This window comes from Ochotona curzoniae, unplaced genomic scaffold (genome assembly GCF_017591425.1).
Source record: "Ochotona curzoniae isolate NIBS_2020 unplaced genomic scaffold, NIBS_Ocur_1.0 contig_1, whole genome shotgun sequence".
NCBI lineage: Eukaryota > Metazoa > Chordata > Mammalia > Lagomorpha > Ochotonidae > Ochotona > Ochotona curzoniae.
In genome coordinates this window covers 43,026,035-43,046,660 of record NW_024464918.1, presented here as the reverse complement: position 1 = coordinate 43,046,660, position 20,626 = coordinate 43,026,035, and the positions used below count along the sequence as shown (strand labels likewise).

General features: G+C 49.7%; 1 protein-coding gene and 1 long non-coding RNA gene across 5 annotated transcripts in view; one reads left to right on the top strand and one right to left on the bottom strand.

Annotated features, from left to right (window-relative positions):
• The window catches only part of ARHGEF37 (Rho guanine nucleotide exchange factor 37), a 70,802-nt gene extending 51,399 nt beyond the window's left edge, over positions 1-19,403 (top strand). For 2 of the 4 annotated variants that reach the window (XM_040972742.1, XM_040972785.1), the window contains one exon: positions 19,061-19,403. In XM_040972742.1, coding sequence (XP_040828676.1) covers positions 19,061-19,108 — 48 coding nt within the window. In that variant the 3' untranslated portion in view covers positions 19,109-19,403. Of the gene's footprint in view, positions 1-3,992; positions 4,080-10,206; positions 10,294-19,060 lie in introns of those variants that run through there. The other 2 variants (XM_040972804.1, XM_040972776.1) reach the window with 2 other exon arrangements.
• Positions 3,157-7,999, bottom strand: LOC121151454. The gene is made up of 3 exons (XR_005883176.1): positions 7,889-7,999; positions 4,028-4,252; positions 3,157-3,195 (listed from the first exon to the last, which is right to left on the bottom strand). It is a non-coding gene; the product is annotated as an uncharacterized LOC121151454 (long non-coding RNA).
• Positions 19,404-20,626: the final 1,223 nt, after the last annotated feature.

Below are 20,626 nucleotides of genomic sequence, written 5' to 3'. Positions count from 1 at the left end.
GTCTAGGCCCCGCACAGTGGCCTAGTGGCTCAAGTCCTCAGCTTGCATGTGCCACAGTCCCATACAGATGCCAGTTTGTGTACTGGCTACTCCACTTCCCATGCAGCTCCCTGCTTGTGGCCTGGGAAGACAGTTGAGGACAGCCCCAAAGCCTTGGGACCCTGCACCTGCGTGGGAGACCCGGAAGAGGCTCCTGGCTCCTGGTTTCAGATCAGCTCAGCTCTGACTATTGTGGCCGCTTGGGGAGTGAGCCAGCAGATGAAACATATTTTTATCTCTCCTTCTCTCTGTAAATCTGGCTTGCCAAGAAGAATAAATAAATCTTAAAAACAAACAAACAAACAAAAAACAACCTGAGTCCGGGGCTAGCATTGTGGTACAGGGGGTTAAGCCACTGCTTGCAAAACAAAACAAAACAAAATGCATCATGAGCCTGTGAGAAACATGGCTGCTTAGCTTCCAGTCCAGCTTCCTGCTTTTTTTCCCCAGGAATGCAACAGAGACCCAAGTACATGGGTCCCTGCCATCCACCTGGCAGACCTGGGAGGAGTTTTTGACTACTGGCTTCGACCTTGCCTAGCCCTAGCTGTTACGTCATGTGAGGAGTGAACCAGCAGATCAAAGATCTCTGTGTCTCTGTTTCTATTGCTCTGCCTTTCAAATAAATAACTAATAAATAAATTAATAAGACACCGAGACTTGGGGCCAGCACTGTGTCTAACATGTTAGTCCTCCACCTTCAAGCACTGGGATCCCAAATAGACATTAGTTTGTGTTCCTGCTGCTCCACTTCCCATCCAGCTCCCTGCTTATGGCCTGGGAAAGCAGTTGAGGATGGCCCAAACCCTTGGGATTCTTTATACTCAAATGGGAGACCCAGAAGAGGCTCCTGGCTTCAGATCAGCTCAGCTCCAGCCATCATAGTCACTTGAGAAGTGGACTAGCAGTTGGAAAATGTTTCTCTCTGCCTATCCTTTGCAATGTAAATCTGAGTTTCCAATTAAAAAAAAATCTTCAAAAGAAAGAAAGAAAAGAGGGGCCCAGTACAATAGCCTACTAGTTAAATCCTTGCCTTGAATGTACCAGGATCCCATGTGGGCACCAGTTCGTATTGTGGCTACTCCACTTCCCATCCAGCTTGCTACTTATGGCCTGGGAAAGTAGTGGAGGACAGCCCAAAGCTCTGTGACCCTGCACCTGTGTGGGAGACCCGCAAGAAGCTCCTGGCTCCTGGCTTCAGAATGGCTATGCTCCGGCTATTGTGGCCATTTGGGGAATGAGCCAGCAGACAAGATCTTTTCCTCTGCCTCTATGTAAAAAATCTGACTTTCCAATAAAAATAAATCTAGAAAAAAAAAGAAAGAAAAATAAAGAAGGAAAAAGAAAAGAACCTGAAACTATGGTATCTTGACTCCAGAAAAGCAAACCCTTATCCTGGCTTCTGCATGTGAAGGGGTGGGGACAGCCTGCTCTGTTCTCCTCTCTTAGCCCTCAAAGCCCTCATTGCAGAGGCCTGACTTGCCTCAAAGGGTCCCCATCTGAGGTCCCAGTGTTAATGTGGAGCATCATGTTAGTGTCTGTCAGGGCAGGAAGGAGTTTCTGACACCCTGGACCAAGGGTGAAGAAAGTGGGTGCCACTGCAGGTAAGAGCTTGGGAGCTTTGATCCCCAACAAACTGGTCACTTACACTTCCTCAGGTTTGCTTATTGGTGTTTCTGAGTTTGCCTTTTCTGTGTTCTCTCTCCACATGGCTGCAACAGCCAGGGCTGAGCTGCTTTGAAGTCAGAAGTTAGGAGCCAGGCGCTGCATCTGGGTATTCTCCATGGGTGGCAGGGACCAACATACTTTGGGGCCATCTTCCCCTGCTTCCGCCAGCGCGTTACTGGGGAACTGGATCAGAAGTGGGGCAGCTAGGACTTCAGTCAATGTTGCATGAGATACCAGCATGGCAGGCCACAGCTTAATTTGCTGCATCACAGTTTTTCCTCAGGGTTGGTAAAAGGATTAAATGAGAATGGTTGCAGACGGCATTGGAGTGTCATCTATGTTGAGGGTAGATATGCTCTGTGACCACCAGGGGGCAGCAGGACTCTTCCAGTCAGCAGAGGGGTGGCTGGGTGGCACCTTTGCTGTCCAGCTGAAGGCAGAAGGGCCAGGTAGGAGTGAGGGAGTGGTGGGGCCTGCAGGACTGCGGCATACTCAGTTCAAAAAGCTGCAGCTTCTTGTTCTAACCAGCAGGGGCCACCTCAGACAGTGGGCCCACTGCCCCCTGCTTCTTCACAGACTAATGCATTGTCCCAGCGCCCAGGCTGCAGGATGCACACCCTCTGTTTATGTGGTTTGCAGCCTTCTCAGGGTACTCAACCTTTGCTTTGCAAGCTCTAGTGTTGGTCTGCAGGTTGTATGTCAGTGATTCTGTCCTTTTCTGAGTCTGCTGTGGCTCTGGCCCCTGTGCACTGGTCCCCTCCATGACCGTTTACCTGAATGTAACAAAAACAGCCAGGAAGACCTGCTGTGGATGAAAAGGTCCCTCAGTGTGCTCATTGTGGGAGAGACGCCAGAGAGCTGCTTATGTTACTGGGTTTTTAAGATCATGGCGTCTTCAGTGAGGAGGTTGTGTGGCCCCTTCATAACTGACTGTCCTGTGTGAGGGATCCTCTCTGAAGTGTCTGTGATGCCATCACACAGCCTCCCCCACCCATCGCTTCCTCAGATGTTAATTTCCCTTCCTAGGTCTCTGAGAAGCTTCATTTCCTTCTATGTTACTGTCACTGCTACTGTTGTCTTGGAAGTTTTATTAACCATTGGCTCTACTTCCTGACTTACCTGTGAGGACACCCACAGGACTCGTCCCTTCTCACAAGGTTTTCATGAGCCACTCATGAGACACTGATACAGATCACTTAGCCTAAGATCTGCTCCATTAGTACTCAGTGAATACAGTCATCATCATTGTTTTTTTAGATGTATTTATTTTACTTGAAAGAATTACAGGGAGAGAGAAGGAGAGGTGGAGATCTTCCATCCACTAGTTCATTCCTTATGTTGCTGCAACAGCCAGGGCTGAGCTGGCCTGAAACCAGAAGCCAGGAGCTTCATCCAGGTATCCCACATGGTTGGCAGGGCCCCAAGCACTTGGGCCGTCTTCTGCTTTCCCAGGCATGTTAGCAGGGAGCTGGATGGGAAGGACAGCAGCTAGGACTCGAGGCAGCACCTGTGTGGGATGCTGGTATTGCGTACCATGGTTTAACCCCCCGTACCACAGCACCAGCCTCCAAACACAGTCATTATTATGGGTACTTTAGAAGAGACATAGGAAACCTGGAGTGCATTTTGCAAGGTCTGTCTGCCTCTGTATGTGGGACTGTAACAAGCCTGGCCACTCCCCTGTGTAGGAGCCCCCAGGTCTTGAGTCTTGAGGACTTGCCTGGAGTTGGACACAGCTCTTTGCTTTCAGGCTTGCTGCTGTCCAATGCATTCCTTGGCTTGCCTTTGGCTCCCCTTGCTGGTATTGCCAGACTAAAGCAGTGCTCGTCGGCACAAGCTGGCCTGTCTCTGGCTGGTGAACTTGTTGACAAGGCCAAGGTGGGGAGGAAATCAGGTCATAATCCAGTCAACAGGGTGCTGCTGGAGCCCTTCCCCTGCACACAGGCCCAGGGCTCTTGGCTGAGTCACCAGGAATCCTTGGTGATCCTCACTGGGTGTAGGCTCCCATCAAAGAGAGAGGAGGGCTGAGACTGTTGGCCCACAAGAGACAACACAGGACGTCCAAGGGCCATGGTGTCAGAGCAAAGGCTAGAAGCTGTGGTCTGCAGGACTGGGGAGAGGAACATGGTTTTTCAGCCACTGTGCCTCAGCAACCTCAGTGTGTGGCTGCAACTTGGGAAGGCAGTATTCCCCAGACAGAGGAGATGGGGAGTGGGGTAAGGATTCTGGACAGTGAAGAGGCTGTCTGTCTTTTCAAAATTGTTATTCATGAGAGACAGAGAGAGAGATTCCATCCAGGCTTTGCTCCCCAAGTATTTACCTGCAGTGGATCCAGGCCTCCTGCATAAATGTTTAGAAGCCAATCAGTTGAGCCACAACCACAGCCTCCTAGTGTCTGAGCAGAAGTTGGAGTCAGGAGCAGAGCCAAGAATTTAGCCTAGACATACAGGTAGAGCATGCAGGTGTCAATCACTGGGCCAGATGGCCACCCCCAGGTGACTTGTCTTGAGTGAGGGTCTCCAGGCACCCAGGCCTGCAGCAGAGCCTGTGAGGCAGACTTGAGCAGCATTAGTGGCCCGCTTCTGTAGTCTGCTCCGGGCTGCCTGAGAGTCCTGTAAGGGAACTTCGGGTCTGGCACCTAGGGAGCCCTCAAGAGCTGCAAGCTAAAACAAATCAGACACAAACCTGTCCTTCAACCAGCTGGAGGGCCTCACTCTGAAAGCATTTCACAGAACAAGCAGTTGGGATTGAGCCCCCAGCCTTTCCCCTGGGGCAGAGCCAGTGGCCAGGGCTGGAAGAGGGTCAGGTCGGGTGAAGCAGTGGAGAGGTTGGAGGGCTCAGAGATCCCTAGCTGCACTCCCCAAGGGCATGGTGGGGAGGCAGCAGGTGTCTGCCCAATGGGCACTTGGGGACAGGCTGCTTGTAGTGCCCAGTCAGAACAGAGGTTGAACTGGGTCACAAAGTGAGCAGCAGGATTCTTTTCTTTGGATTGGGGTTCAAGTGCAAGGCTCTAGAGACCCAGACCTATTACAGATACAGGGGTCATAGCAAGACGCACCACTGAGAATAGGGCACAAGGTTAGGATCCTGGGAAGAGCACAGGGGCTTCCGACCAGCCACTGGGGCTTTTTGGACCCCTCGCACGGGAGCACAGGTCCTGGAGAGCAAGGACCAGGGGCCAGACTTGGGGGTGAAGAGATGGACAGGAGCCCAGGCTTCCTGTGCAATACAGCTGAGGTCAAATCCTAGCCCACACTCCCAAGCTGTATGGGTTACATAATCTCTCTCAAAGTTCCCTTTGCTCTTTGTGGGAGACCAGGAAGCAGCCCCCATCTCTGAGAGTGATTGGGATGTCTAAGTGGGATCTGGAGCAATGACCCCCGATCTGGTCCAGGTAGTACTTAATAAGTCATTGATTTCCAGGTGACACAGGGCAACCCTGATCCCTCCTGTACCCTCCCAGGACCCCTCTGGAGCAGTGCGGACAGCAGCCACACACTCCGGGTTTCTCTCCCCTGGGCTGCTGTTGGCTGTGCTGTCAGCCTCTCCCCTAATGCCCGTGGCCCCAACCCTTTACCTCCTGTTGCTCTGAAAACATACCCCATGGGTGCGTGAGTTCTTCCAGAGCTGAAAACAGGTGCAGGTCACAGAGGCAGGTCACCCCCTTGGGACTGGGACAGCAGCCATGTCCTCAGATACCCTTGGCCCAGGAGACAGGACCATCTTGACCAACTTAGGCCTCTGCAGCCTTTCTCAAAGCTGTCCTTGTGAACACCCTTGTCCCAGGGCAGACATTCATACATTTGTGAAATTTCTCTTCACATTCTAAGTACTTGTGTTTCATGTTGTTTTTGCTTTTCCACCCCTTCTGCCTCCAAAACCATGGTGCACACACATCGCATAAAACTGCCCAAAGCCCCATCCCATGCCTTCCCCTGCATACCCTCCCCCACTTCTCTGAGTCCAAAGTGTGTGCCCTTTGTGGGAGCTGCGTGACCCATTCCCGCATTTAGAACTCTCTGACCCAGCTGCCCTGCTTTTGTCTGTGTTGTGGAGCTGCCATGTGTTTTTCTTGGTACCCAGCAATAGGCATAAAATGTGTTGTTTGTAGCGGTATCAAATTTGAATCATCTTACTTCCCTCCCCGCCCAAAGTCTGACACTCTGCTCAGCCCCCTGTGTCATGCATGGGTCAGCAGACGCCCAGTCTGCAGCTGTGACCCTGACGCAGGACTGCTGCTGGTGCCGGAAGCTGAAACACACACACACACACACACACACACACACACACACACACACACACACACACGCGCGCGCGCACGCGCACACACACACATACACACACACACACACACCCGAGCTCTTCGTCCTCTAGGTGCTTCACATTCACTGCTGCATCAGCCTGCTTCTCCACACCCACCTGGCTGTATCACTCTCCCTTGGCCACACCTGGCTTTTCTCCATCGAGGTCACTGCTGACTCAGGGTCTTGATGTTGGCCATTCTCTGCCCTGGGATGCTCTTCCCACAGATCTGCCTGCGGGTGACTTCCTTGTGGTGTGTGGAACCTGGCATTAGCATCAGTTTCTCATGACATCACTCCATCTGGGTACTCCCCCAGTGCCGCCTCATCACTCCTATTGCTAAGCTAGACCCAACACTTGTGCCCATGTCTCTCTGTTTGCAAAATAATGGTTCATTCTTCAATTTCCAAGTTACATGAATTGATATGTTTGTGACTGCCTGTTCACTTATGAGGAAGCAAGCACAGGTGGAGGCATTTAGCCTAGCAGTTAAGAGTTCCACAGTTGTGGGGCTCAGCATGGTAGCTTAGGCTAAAGTCCTTACCTTGCACGCGCTGGTGTCCCACACTGGCGCTGGTTCTAATCCTGGCAGCCTTGCTTCTCATGCAGTTCCTCACCTGTGGCCTAGGAAAGCAGTTGAGGACAGCCCAAAGCTTTGGGACTCTGCAAGCGTGAGGGAGACCAAGAAGAAGCTCCTGGCTCCTGGCTTTGGATTGGCTCAGGTCCACCTGTTGTGGCCATTTGGGGAGTGAATCATCGGACAGAAGATCTTCCTCTCTCTCTCCTTCTCTCTGTGTATCTGACTTTGCAATAAAACACATACACACACACACACAAGAAACCCTGTAAAGATAGAAACTTTATCCATCTTATCTAATACTAGAGTAATTTTTCATATACTGATTTGAAAAACTTGTTTTTTATATGAAATTGAATGAGGCGGCCTGTATTTATTCTGGCAGCCCTACTTGAGGCCAGTGGTTCTGCATCTTGGGAACAGAGAATGAAGCTGGGAGAGAAGAGAGAAAGTGACATGGCTAGTGGACACAAGGAGAGCAACATGGAGAGAGAGGGACAGAGTGAATGTGACACGCAGAGAGGGCTGAGTGAGCATCAGAGAAGACAGAGAGACCCAACCAGAAAGGCAGTGAGAGTGTGAAGCACAGGGAATGAGAGAAACCAAGCAAGTCAAAGAGAAAGAGCTACAAGTAGAGCAACAGTTGTCCTCTGGCTGTGCTCTGCCTCCAGTAGTTCAGTGGCCCAGGGCTCTCTCCACCCAGGTCTTATCTCTCAGTTGTTTATGGGCACCAATAAATTGTCCTTTCACTTCAAATTGAAAGCCAGCTTTGCTTGGGCCTTGGTGTGTGCCAGGCAGCGGGCCAAGCGCCTAGGGGGCCCTGCCTCACTTGTGCCTGTTTGCTACTGGGATTCAACGACATGGCCAAGGTCACAGAAACGCTGAGCCGCAGAACTGGGGCCAGATCCCTCCAGAGCAGTTTGGCTGCCAGCTCGCTGGCACTGGGTGCAGGAGAGTAGAGAAGGTACGGCGATGCTGAGCCCAGATCCTCTGCGGGGATAATGTCCCTTTGGGCCTGGATGTGCAGGGCCAACTGCAACTTCCCCTTCCCTGCAGCCTGACTTGGGGAAACCTCCTTTTCCTTCTCTGAACCTTTGCTTCCTCTTTGGTCTGGTGCAGCCAATAACACAGCAAGTCATGCCCGAGTTGATCTCTCTTTCTCTTTGTCTTTCTCCTTCTCTCTGTCTCACACACACACACACACACACACACCACTTAAAATATTGGCAGATATTTTCCTTGCTTTCTGTTCTTCTCTGACTCCCAGCATGGAATCTGGCACAAAACCATGGCTCAGCTTACCTTGGTGGGTGCTCGTGAGACTGAAGCGTGTGAATGAGAATTCCAGTGAGTGCATATTTAACACCTACTGTGTAGCAGGCTTGTTGCTAAGCACCTTATACAGCTCTTAATCTTCCCAGCAGCCCTGTCAGGTAAGAATTGTGAGCCCCATTTTTTTTTGTCTCCTTTTGTTTTTCCACTGGTTTTTAAAAAATTTTTTATTATATTTTTGACAATCTTTACATAGTTAATTAGGGTAAAAGGTTCAAGGGCTATAGGAAAGTGGGTAAGACTATTATTTCCATATTGTTTTCCTTCATGTTTAAAGGGGGGTATTAATGGAGAAGGCCCACCCAATTTCCCACCCTCCCCAGGTCCCGGATGTAGGGTATGCTCCGAGGTTCTTGCTCAAATGGTTTTGATAGTTCAACCGTTATGAATCGCTGCCAATCTTGTCACTCCAAGCACTATGAGGTCTTTGAAGAATCCACTGATTGACATAGACCATCATAGAGTCTCTTTTTGCCCTGTATTTTGCTGCCAACATGTAGCTGAGGTGGTTGATTGACCTGTTCTGTCTTCTCTCTCTTCTTGGTTAAGGTTCTGAGTCCAGCATTTCAACTGGGGAGATCTCCAAAGAAACTTTGCCTGAGGTATTCTCAGACCAAATTCTTGAATGTACTAGCAAGTACAGGGCCTGGCACAGTCCATCACGTTGATCAGCTGGTGGTTGCGATTGTTGGGTTGGTTCTGTTTTCAGCCCCGACTTCCACTGGAACCAATGGGTGTTGCATTCCAGCCCCTGGTTCTGCCCAGCACGTACTTGGCCCTCGCATAAACCAGTGGGAGCTGCAGCCTAGTTGGAGCGCCCCACAATAACCCTCACTAGGCCCGCCCCCTACCCTGGTTTGCCAGAATGTGTAGCAGTACTCCAGTCTGTCCCACACCCCATTCCACCCCAGCTGCTGTCCTGGTTTTTGTGCCCTCTCGTGAAAGTGGTAACCCAAGAGGGAGGAACCTACTATTTCCCTCCCAGGCCTCTCCCACTCCCAGATTGTGTGAGTCCCATTTTTATAGAGGACAAGATTGGGGCTTCAGCAACTCATGTGACCAGGAAGGCCACAGAGATAGGTTTGTGACTGCTGATCTAAAGAAGCCGGGAAGCAACTGGGTTGCTTTACGTTGCCCCCTCCCCTGCCCTGTGTCTTATCATCCTGCTCACACCGTTCTAGGGCCCTAAGTGCACTTCCCCACCAGATGGGTGCTCTGAGCCCAGTCCCAGGCAGGAGCACCAAGGCCCAGAGCTGGCCACGTGGGAATTAAGAATAGAGAAGGTTTTTAAGCCTGGTTTGTTTGAGTAGAGTCTGTGTCCATGGCTCTCAAATGTCTAACCTCCAGGGAGCCCCCTCAGAGCATGATGACACCCCCAGGCCTCTCACAGAGCACCCCCTTATCACACCCACTGCCGATGAATGCCCCCACTGAGGTTTTGTGAGCACTTACATGTGACCCAGTAAGAGCCTCTGGAGACCTCTTGTGCCTTTCCTATTTTCTGCACAGACCTCACCTCACCCTGCCTCTCATCCCAGGGCTTCTGACCTTGGCTTTGTGTTCTAATCCTTCCTCCTTCAACACTGCACTCCAGCTGAGCTGACTCTTATCTGATCCTCTGGGGCCCCTGCTCTTCCCTACCCAGCCTCCCCTGCTAAGCTCTCTTCTCAGCATCAGGAATGCAGCTCTGCCTCCAGGAAGCCTGCTGTGATGCACCTCTGCTAGGCTGCTTTTGCCTCTGTGTTGAAGTTGCCTTTTTGCTGGATGATCTCCCCTCTGTCTACTTCATGGGCTAGGGCCATGCCATGTCTGCCTGCTAACTTGGCATCCCAGAGCCTAGCACTGTGTGTAGTAGGTGGTAGGTGCTCGGTGAAAAGCTACTGAGTAAATGCCTGAAGGAGGAGGCTCCATTAGGATACTCATTTTAACTTAGCACCCAACCGAGTTTGCTGGCCCATAATAGGCTTCTGCACGTGTCCACTGAACAGATGATGGGAGAACGAATGAGTGAATGAATGAGCACATAGCAAGCCCCACCCTTGGTTGTCGGCTCACCTCTGAGCTCTGCATGCCGCTCTGGGCTGCAGCAATCTCTCGCTTCTTGTTTGGATGCTGTGGGTTCTGAGCAGAAAGCAGCGTTGCTGCCTCCTCAACAAGCATTTCAGAGCCGCCTTTTCTGCTGGGGAGAGAAGGAGGGAGGAGGCAGGAGAGCCTGAGCCCAGTTTCAGGATGGCCTCAATTGGCCCTGAACCAAACTAACAAAGTGTGAAATTGACTTCATTCTCCAGCACCTCTCCCCAGCCGCCATGGCCTCATAGCCTCTCCCACTACTGCAATGGATGCGGCCTGGCCGCCATCCCCTCCGTCACCGTCACCGTCACTGGCAGACGGAGCGTCAGCAACGCCCACGCAGCTCTGCAGAGCCCATTTGGCCTCAGGCCAGCATAGGCTTTCCAAGCCAGAGCATCCCGAAGTGGGGCTCTCCTGATGCACCTGCACCTGCTGAGCCAGCCAGCCCCTCCCCCTCTGCTTTTGAGATGGGAGCGAGGGCGGGAGGAGGGAACAGCACCAGGTAGTGCTGAGCTCTCACCACTGCCCACTGCACCAAATGCAAGACCGCTGAGCCAAAACCAGAGGAACCTAGGGAAGCAGTGAGATCCCAGGGACTCACGGGGAGAAGGGTGAGGGGTGGGCAGGGACTCAGGTGCCTTAGGGGTTACTTGGGGGTTGGTGAGAGGTCTCAAAGCCCTCTTTCCACCAGCACAGGGTCATTTGGGTGTCTGGTTTTTGTTTTGATTTTTTTTGTTTGTTTGTTTTCATTTCTGTTTGAAAATTTCCTAGGAGGAAAGGGAATGTCTGGCTCCCATGAGCCCTAAACCAGCCATCTTCCCAGCAGTTGACCCCATCCTTGCTTGTAAATCAGAATGCACCAGACAGCTTGGTGAGAAGTACATATTCTGTACTCCGGAGTGCCTTGCTGCTCAGCACCCACTATGCTTCCACTGAGCAGAGTACCCCCCCCCATCTTCCTCCAGAGAGCCAGCCAGGCCTCCATGGCCCCCAGCTGGTATGAATGGAGGCCCCATGCAATCCCCTGGAACTTCAGGGGGCAGATTTATCCCAAGCCCAGCCAGTTGCAGGCTGAGGGGTCAGTGCAGGGGCAGGAGCCAGCTGGAGTGGCACCCCCAGGGATTTGTGAGGACTCTGAAAGAGGGGTTGCTCTGAGATCCTGGACTGCTAGCTGTTGGCTAAGAATAAAGCCAACATAGAGGCAGGTCTCAATGTGTATGTCTGTGCAGGAGGGAATAGGCATGGCTGGTGATAGGTTATAAGTTCCTGGATCCAGCCATGCCTGAAGTCTATATGGGCTATTCAGGTACATGAATCAACCTATTCCTTTTTCTTTTTATTTTATCATTTTTTAAAATGTCTTTGCTTCAGCCAGTTTAGAAGCAGAATCCATATCAGATCTATTGAAGCACCATCTCCACAGGCAGAATTTCTCGGAAAAATTTTTAAGGAGATTTATTTGAAAGGCCAAGTGACAGGGAGAAACACACACACAGATCTTCTATCCACTGATTCACTCGCTAAATGACATCAGCAGCCAAGGTGGGGCTAAGCCAAAGCCAGTAACCTAGAACTCCATTCAGGTCTCCTGCATGTGTGGCAGAGGCCCAAGTACTCAGACCATCTTCTGCTGCTTTCCCAGATGCATTAGTAGAGAGCTGGATCAGAAGCAGAACAGCTGGACTCGAACCCAGATACTTGGATTAGGACTGTGAACATCTTAATTGCTGGGCCAGATGCTCACCTCATGCCCAGCTCTCCTGTGGCCTCCTTTCCCAGAATGTACACCTTTGGCCTATTCCATTGCTGTGTGCAAAGCCTTTTGCCCAAGGCCCGATTTAGAGACCAAAAACTCCTGCTTTGTTCCGTGAAAGGCAAGTCCTAGGCCTCATGTTTGAATTCCTTAGGGATAAAAATTCTATTTCCACCAGCTATCAGAAATGAGCCTGGGGATTTCAATCACCCCTAGGGAAAAGCTTCTCTGAGAATGAAAGCTAACACAAGGCAAAGAGATAGAGAAACCCTAAACTACGGGACACAGCCGGGCCTAATGCCAGAAAATCTTGTTCATGTCACACACATAATCAGGAAACTTCCCTTTTATAGTGGAGTCAGGCTATATTAGCACTCTGCCTGTTGTGACTCAAAGCAACCAACATAATAAGTGCTATTTGGACTATCCAACGAAGGCTTGAGATGTATGCCAGTGGGGTACTGTAAAGGGAGTGGCTGTGGGAGAGCAGAATTGGACTCCCAGGGTTCTATCAAGAGCAAATGCCCCAACTATACCAGATGATGAGCTGGAAAGTATTGCCTAAGTGCAATACTTGGATGCTTGGTCACGATTGAAGAATCAAAACAAATAAACAAGCAAGCAAAAACAAAACCTATAAATGAGAGCTAATTCCTTGTCTGCTCTTTGATCACCGCTGTCTTCCAAGAGGACAAGACTTTTAACTCTCAGAGTCTTAGAAAGATTGCAATGTCAGGTTACAAATGGTTCTGCAAAGGTGGGAGAGAAGTTGGAAGATCTCCAGTGATCAGAAGAGAGACCTGACTTATTAGCAGCATATACAAAAACCATGTAAATATAAAGCATAATGCTTAGCTGGAGTGAATGCACTGTCAGGCTGCATTAACAGAAATAGGTCTTGTAGAAAGAGGGAGGAGACATCTTGGCCTTTACTCTGCTCAGCTCACGTGGCATTCGGGGCAGGTAAGAGGCATGTGGATACAGCTGGAGATGTCTCCGGACCTTCCCATCAGTCCCCCACTCCCATCATCTCTTGCCCCGAGAGCAGCAGATGGACTGGCATTGGCTCCTGGCTTGCACATGTTCTCAGGTAGAACTCACCCAACTCTTCCTTGGCCAAAGTGTGCCCAGAGGATGTGCCCTGCTGCAGGGAAAGAATTCTACTTTATCAGCAGCCGGAAAAACCTTAATCTGCTCCCTAGGGGTGAAAGTGAGCCTATCTGGCGACTCCTGGAATCACCCAGCCTTGGGATATAATTACATTCCTTGTGGTCTCAGAGACTCAGGGGTTGGGTGTCCTGTCCGAGTCCCCCTATCCCTCACCCACAGCCCACTTAACTTCCTAAACTTATGCCGCATTTTGCCCCTTTACATAGACTGAGAGAAGCACACTCCCATATAGATAGAAAGTATGCCCAGGATAGTACTAGGGACAAAGCCACTGTTCCTTTTGATTCTGCTCCATATCAAATCCAAAACAAGTTAAAAGCTTGATTCTTCATATACATAATCTCATTTCTATATTTGCATAATATTCTAAGCAGACATTGGTCCAGTGCTTTATAAATTTTAACACATATAGTCCTCAAAACCACCCATTATAACAATTGCTATCTCCATTTACAAATTATCTGGAAGACAAAGAGACAGATCCCATCTACTGGTTCACTCCCCAAAGTCACTTGATGACTGAGAGGGCTGAAGTTGACCTCAACCCAGGCCTCCAGGGGGCGGCCCCTGTGGGGCCCTTGGACTACCCCACTGTCTCCCAGGGTCCACCTGAGTGGGAAGCTGGGCTCGGGGGCTGGAGGTGGGGGTTGAGCCATGGCACCTTCAGGTGGAAGACAGGCATCTTGACTGCTAGGCTGAATGTCTGACACATTGTCCTCATAGAAGTTGATGCACGTGGGAATTAATTGACGTTTCCAAAGCCACACAACTAGTAAGTGGCAAAACAGATAGCTTGTACTCTTAACCCTGTGCCATGCATACTGGCTCATACAACCACTTGACTCTTTGCCACTATAGTACAAAAGTGACCATAGGCAATATGTCAGTGCATGGCAGAGCTGTGTGCCAACAAAGCTTTATTGATGAAGTTTGAATTTCATATCATCTTAACTGTCATGAAATAATGCTTTTTGACTTTTCCCTCCTACCATTAAAGATATAAAATCTATACTTAGGTTCATGGTGTTGTATTGTAGTCAGTGACTTTGACATCCCACGTAGCACTGGTTTGTGTCTCAGCCACTCCACTTCCAATCCAGCTCTCTCATAGTGGCCTGGCTCAGCTCTGACCACTATAGTGGCCACTGGCACTGAACCAATAGATAGAAAATGCTTCTCTCTCTCTTTCTCACTCTAATTCTGATTTTCAAATGAATAAATAGGTATTTAAAAAATTCTACCCTTAGCTCACAAGCCATACAAAAGCCTGTGGTGACTAGATTGGTAGATTCCACTCCATATCAACTCATTCCCTAATTATAGACATTTCCTAACCAAGAAATTGGAGTTTGAAGAGATTCATGATCTTGCCCCCAGTGATCCCGTGAGTAGGTGGGGGAGTCAGCATTTGTACCAAAGGCTGCAGATGGGGCTGAGTTAGGGGAACTTGTGTTGTTAGAGTAGGCCTGAAAGTGCCCACCCACCCACCGAGAGCTGGCAGAACCTCACCACCTCTACAGAGATGGAGTGTGGTAGCCTGGAGCCATTTTGCCCTAATCTGTCATGGTGGTCCTGTGTTGTACCCTCCTGAGCCTTGTCAGCCACTCATAGGCTCTGCCTTCTGAGCCTGGAGCTGGAGGCGGTCTTGGCTCGGTCTGATCTTGTCAACCACAGCTGTGACAGGAAGGCAGAGCTACTGGAAAAGGGCCCCGAGCTGCCACCCATGCAAACACTCGGCTGAGACAAGGTGCGAGAAGGTTGGGGGCAGGGAGAGCCAGAAACTCAGGAAGAGCTGACAGAGGGATGGAAACAGGCAGGGTCACAGAGCCACACACAACGCACATAGAAAGAAACTTTCTACCAGCTGCCTTTCTTTTCTTCTTAATTTTTAACTTTTAAATTTATTTTTAGTTTATTTGAGAGGCAAAGAAATAGACACACTGAAATATTCTATCTGCTGGTTCACTCCTCAAATGCCTGCAACAGCTAGGGCTAAGCCAGGCTGAAGCCAGAAGCTGGGAACACAGTCTGGGTCTCCTGTGTGGGTGTCAGGACCCAAACTACTTGAACTATCACCTGCTGGTGCCCAGGGTGTACAGCAGCAGGAGCGTGAATCAGAGCGGGAACTCTAAGCAGGTCCTCACATGTGGGCTGTGACTTCCTCAGCAGCATCTTACCTGCTGCACTGACACTGACCCTCTAAGGACTGTTTTGTCTGAACCCAAACCCTATCACTCATTTCCCAACTGCAGACAACAAAACAAAACAACAAAAAACAAAAAACACCTACACCACAGTGGGAATCCTCCCTGCAATTACTTATTGCCAGCACTTGTTTTGTCTTTTCCCCGCCTCTACAACCTGAATGCCATTCAGACTAATCAGGCTTCTCCAGTGGGCCAAAAGCAGAATTATTTTGACTGAGTCTGGATGTGGGGTTCAGAGACCTCCAGCAACTTACTCAAGGTTGTACACCAAGTTAGTGGTGACATTGGGACCGAGGATCAGGACTCCCAGTGCAAAGTGAGTTTCATATAAATCCTGCCCAGGATTAGAGGGGATATGAAGGTCAAGGGTTTTTATCTCCTTTCTTATCTCCATACATGAACACCTAATGTCCCTTTTTGATGAAGGAAATAGCAATGACACAGTGTGTCTGACCTTGAGCAGGGCAGTGGGCAAGCAGGAGCATGATATCCTCATGGTCAAACACACAGACAACTGAAATGGATTGGAAGGCAGCTGGACGATTGTTGCTAGTAGGAGTCAGTTTCCAAGTGAATCTAACAAGTCTGTTGTCACTTAGACGCTGTGTCACTATTTATTTATTTTACTAAAAATACAGAGATTTGAGACCTGCTCCCACCTCCTCTCCTTCTTCCCAACTTGGAATTCTCCTTTCCCAGGATAGGTACTTAGGACAAAGGACTGTTCTAATTCCTGTTTATCTCGAAGGAAGAAAAGTTCGGAAGCTGGAAAGGTTGGCAGCTTGTGGTTGTTGGATCTACCACATGAGGGCGCTGTGGAAGAGAGGCAGCTCAATTGCCCCTCTAAATTGAGTCCTCAGTCCCTTCCCCGTAGGTGAGCCCCAAGTGTCATCCCAACTTCCTAAACAATCCACTTCCTTTTTTTTTTTGAGATTTATTCATTTTAATTGGAAAGTCAGAGTTACACACATATACACATGTGCACGTGCTCAGAGAGATCTCCTGTCTTCTGGTTTTTTCCCCAAATGGCTGCAATTGCCAGAGCTGGGCTGGTTCAAAGCTGAGAGGCAGGACCTTCTTTTAGACCTCCTACGTGGAAGACTTGGGACATCCTCGGCTGCTTTCCTGAGCCAAAAGCATGGAGCTGGATTGGAAAGTGCAGCAGCTAGGATATGAGTGTATGCCCATTGTGGTGCTGGCATCAGCAGGCAGAAAATTAGCCTGTTACAACACTGCACTGTCCCCAACACTCCCCTTTTTTGATCAAAGTGTGTTCCATTCAGCTGGGTCTTCATTTGTTTCTCGGGGAATTTGGGAAAGGGAAAAGACACCTCACATCACTATGGTGGCTCCAGGACATGTAGATATAAGCAGATAGCTCTTCATTCATGTGTACACACTCCAGTGCTGTGCTTGATTGCCCTTGGTTTGCCAACTGTGGTGCTAGGGGAGCTGGATGGGACTAGTTTGCAGCCTCAGCCACAAGCTGACTCTGAAGGTGCGGTCTCCCAGCTCCTGGCTATTTGGGCTGGCTGGTAGGCAGCTCTTAGTTAAGGTCTGCAGCAGGTCTTGGTCCTCCTCAAAGCACCTGCCTTCCACAAAGGGGGATTACTTCTCCCACTGTCTAGGAGCAGGGAGAGTTGTTGCTCCTCCCCACCCCTCCCCCAGCTTCCCAGCACGTTTGGAGCTGGAGGGGTCAGGTCCTCCTAGATGCATGGGAGGTGAGTGGTGGCAAATTCTCTGATGGTCTCTGTTGGCAGTGCCCATTTATAGCTGACTTTTGTCCCTATGAAAGGCAATGCCTTCTCTTTCTGCTTCCTGCTGCTGGGCCCTGCAGGGCTTCCTGCTGGTCCAAGCCTGCTGCTCGAGTCTCAGACCCACTGGGGCAGCTTGCATTTGCCTTCCCAAGTCATCCTTCTCCAAGTGTTTGGTGCTTGCCCTGCGAACTCCACCTGACACAGCCCATAAGAACAGAAATTCTCTATCCCATTGTCCATTTGAGACTGGTCCCAGTATGTTTCCCCAGAGGAAGCTTTAGTCCCCTACCCCACCCCAGGGTGTGTCAAGAGGAGCCCCACCTTGCCTGAAATCAATCTTCATAGAAAGAACTTGCTGCCAACATCCAGGCAGCATTCACACAGGGCAATGGGAATCCTGGAGTGTTTCCTTCCCCTGCTTTCTGTCTCCTCTGGAAAACCCTTCTGCTTGACTGAGACATGAGAAAGGACATTGGGGTCCCTTTGCACAAGGAGGGGGCAGTCATCTCTCTGCAGCAGGTGTCCTTGAGAAAGAGCCTTTGCCACCACTTTGGCACTGCCTGTGGCTGTTATCGCCCCGTGGTATGGGTGTATCTGTTGACAGAGGCAAGGCACAATACCCCAGTTTAATCTGTGTGTTTGTCTCAGGGCAAGTCCTTGCTACTCTTAGGCCCTCAGTCTTCCCCATGTAGACAAGGAGGAGAGGACAGAATGAAATTATTTGCGGAGGGGGTTCTGCTGTTTAACTCAAGGGTCTTGTCGAAGAGTGCCTCCTGATGGACACAGCACCCAAGGAAGGAGCTTGCATTATACCCTTGGGGTGGGCAAGTGCTTTGCATGTCCCATGTAGTCAGCACTCTCTGAGTTGAACATGTCAAATAGCCACCCCAGGTGGCTCATGGATCTGAAGGATTTACTGTCTACCCTCAGGCTTGGCTGTATGTAGCAAATAAAGGGTGTTCTCCCGGTGTTCTGCCTATCTTTAATGTGGTTGGGTTTGGTGGGTCATGTTCCCACCTCTGAAGTCAATTTTGGATATAATTTCATGTGTTTTAACAGACTCTTAAAAAACAAATTTTTTTGAAAGGCAGAGTTAGGACCATGTTGAGGGAGGAGAGGGAAGGATGTCATTCTTCATCTGCTTATTCACTCCCCAAAATGGCTGCAAAGGCTGGGGCTGGGCCGGGATGAAGCTAGGACCCTGGAGTTTTTTCCAGGTACACTGTGTGGATGCAGGGGCCCAAGCACTTGGATCATCCTTTGCTGATTTCCCAGGCCTTTAGCAGGAAGCTGGATCAGAAGCACCTGTGCTTCAGGTGGCATCATTTTGTTGTTGTTTTAAAGATGTATTTTAATTGAAATTCAGAGTTACAGAGAGAGAGAGAGAGAGAGAGAGAAGAGAAAGACAGATCTTCTATGGGTGCAGGTGTCTAAGACCTTTGACCATCCTCCTCTGCTTTCCTAGGCCATTAGTAGGAAGCTGGATTGAGAATAGAACTGCTAACACTTAAACCAGCAATGTGGGAAACCAGCTCCAGCAGGAGGCAGCTTAACGTGTAATGCCCCAGCACGGGCCCCTTTAGCAGCCTCTCATGTGCAGTTAAGGTACCATGAAATTCAACCCTTTAGAGTGTACATTTCAATATCTCCTAATACATTTACAGAGTTGCACATCTAACGCCACAGTGAATTCTAGAAATTCCCAACTCTTCACTCTCCTCTCTCAGCACCCCTTTCCTTCTCAGCTCTAGACCACCAATAGTGTGTTTCTGACTCTGGCAGATTTTACTCAATATTCATACCAATGGAATCACAGAATGAGTGGCGTTTTGTGACTGACTTCCTTCTCTAGCATAAGACTCACAAGGACCATCTATAATGTAGCTTGCATTGGTAGTCTATTTCTCTTTTTTTGAGAATATTCCGTTGTATGTTAATAACTTTTATATTATTCAGTTCATAAACATTTGCATTGTTCTCACTTTGGGATTATGATAATGATGTCACTATGAACATTTTAGAATGAGTTCATGTATTGTGATTCTGTGCATATTTGTTTTTGACTTCTGTTGGCAGGAGTGGAACTGGTAGGTTGCCATGGCAGTTCTGTGTTGAACCATTTAGGAATTACCCGGGTGTTTCTCGAAGTGTTCACATCATTTCACATTCCTGTCTGTGGTCCCAGTTTCAGGTTTACATCATGTCCGAGTCTTCTGTAGGAGGGGCCCTGTGAATCCATGTGTCTAACAAGCTCTTGTGTCACGTGGATGCCACCCATTATGGACATGACTTACGGAACTCATGGAACTGACTGTGGGCTTTTTCCTTCTTAGCATCCTCCCCTGCTTCCCATGTGGGAGGCCTAAGAGACATGTGTCAGGAGTGAGTACACTGAGTAGTGTATGCAGGCTGTGGTGGAAAAAGGGCAAACCAGAGGACCCAGCGCGATGACCCAATGGCCAAATCCTCACCTTGCAAGCACTGGGAACTCATATGGGCACCTGTTAGTATCCTGGCTATTCCACTTTCCATCCAACTCCTTGCTTGGGGCTTAAGAAAGCAGTGGGGGGCCCGGCGCGATGGCGCAGTGGTTAAGGTCCTCACGTTGCACGCCCGGGATCCCATATAGGCGCCGGTTCTAATCCCAGCAGCCCCGCTTCCCATCCAGATCCCTGCTTGTGGCCCGGGAAAGCAATCAAGGACGGCCCAAAGCTTTGGGACCCTGCACCTGCGTGGGAGACCCGGAAGAGGCTCCTGGCTTTGGATTGACTCAGCTCCAGCCGCTGCGGCCGCCTGGGAAGTGAATCATTGGACAGGTCTTCCTCTCAGTTTATCCGCCTTTCCAATAAAAATAAAATAAATCTTAAAAAAAAAAAAAAAGAAAGCAGTGGGATGACCCAAGCCTGCATGAGAGACCCGAAAGAAGCTCCTGGCTCCTGTTTCCCAGACCTGCCACCTGCCATGAACCTTTAAGCTCTTTATGACCAAGATGTAGACTGAGACCTGACTTTCTTTCTTTCTTTTTTTTAAAAAGATGTATTCATTTATTGGAAAGTTAGATCTATAGAGAGCAGGAGAGACAGAGACAGGTCTTCCATCTGCTGGTTCACTCCCCAAGTGGCCACAGCAGCCAGAGCTGAGCTGATCTGAAGCTAGGAGCCAGGAGCTTCTTTTAGGTCTCTCATTCAAGTGCAGTGTCCCAAGGCTTTGGGTCATCCTCTGCCGCTTTCCCAGGTCACAAGCAAGAAGCTGGAAGGGAAGCGGAGCAGCCAGGATATGAATTGGCACTGATATGGGATTCTGGTGCTTGCAAGATGAGGACTTTAGTCACCAGGCTACCACGCTGGGCCCCTGACTGTGTTTGTTCTTTAACCTTTATTGAACATTTCCTGTATCGTAGATCCAGTGCCAAGAACATTGGCACATAACCTCATCTAATCTTCCCAGTGACAGCATCAAATAGATTTTTTATGATACTTAGTCCTGTTTTTTCAAGAAATAGGAAGCAGTGGCTAGGGAGATGAAGTAACTGGTTTGAGATCAAACAGCTGAGTCATACCCAGGACAAGACAGGTCTGAGACTGGACGGTGAGCGGGACTGCATTCCAGAACCTGGGCTCTGACCACCACATTTGTGCTGCTCACCTGAATGAGCCCCAGGCTCACCCCATGTGCAGATGGCCCTGCCAAAACCCTCGTCCCTTGAGTGAGGACTGAGTAGGTTTGGGAAGCTGCCATGTGACCCAAGCGT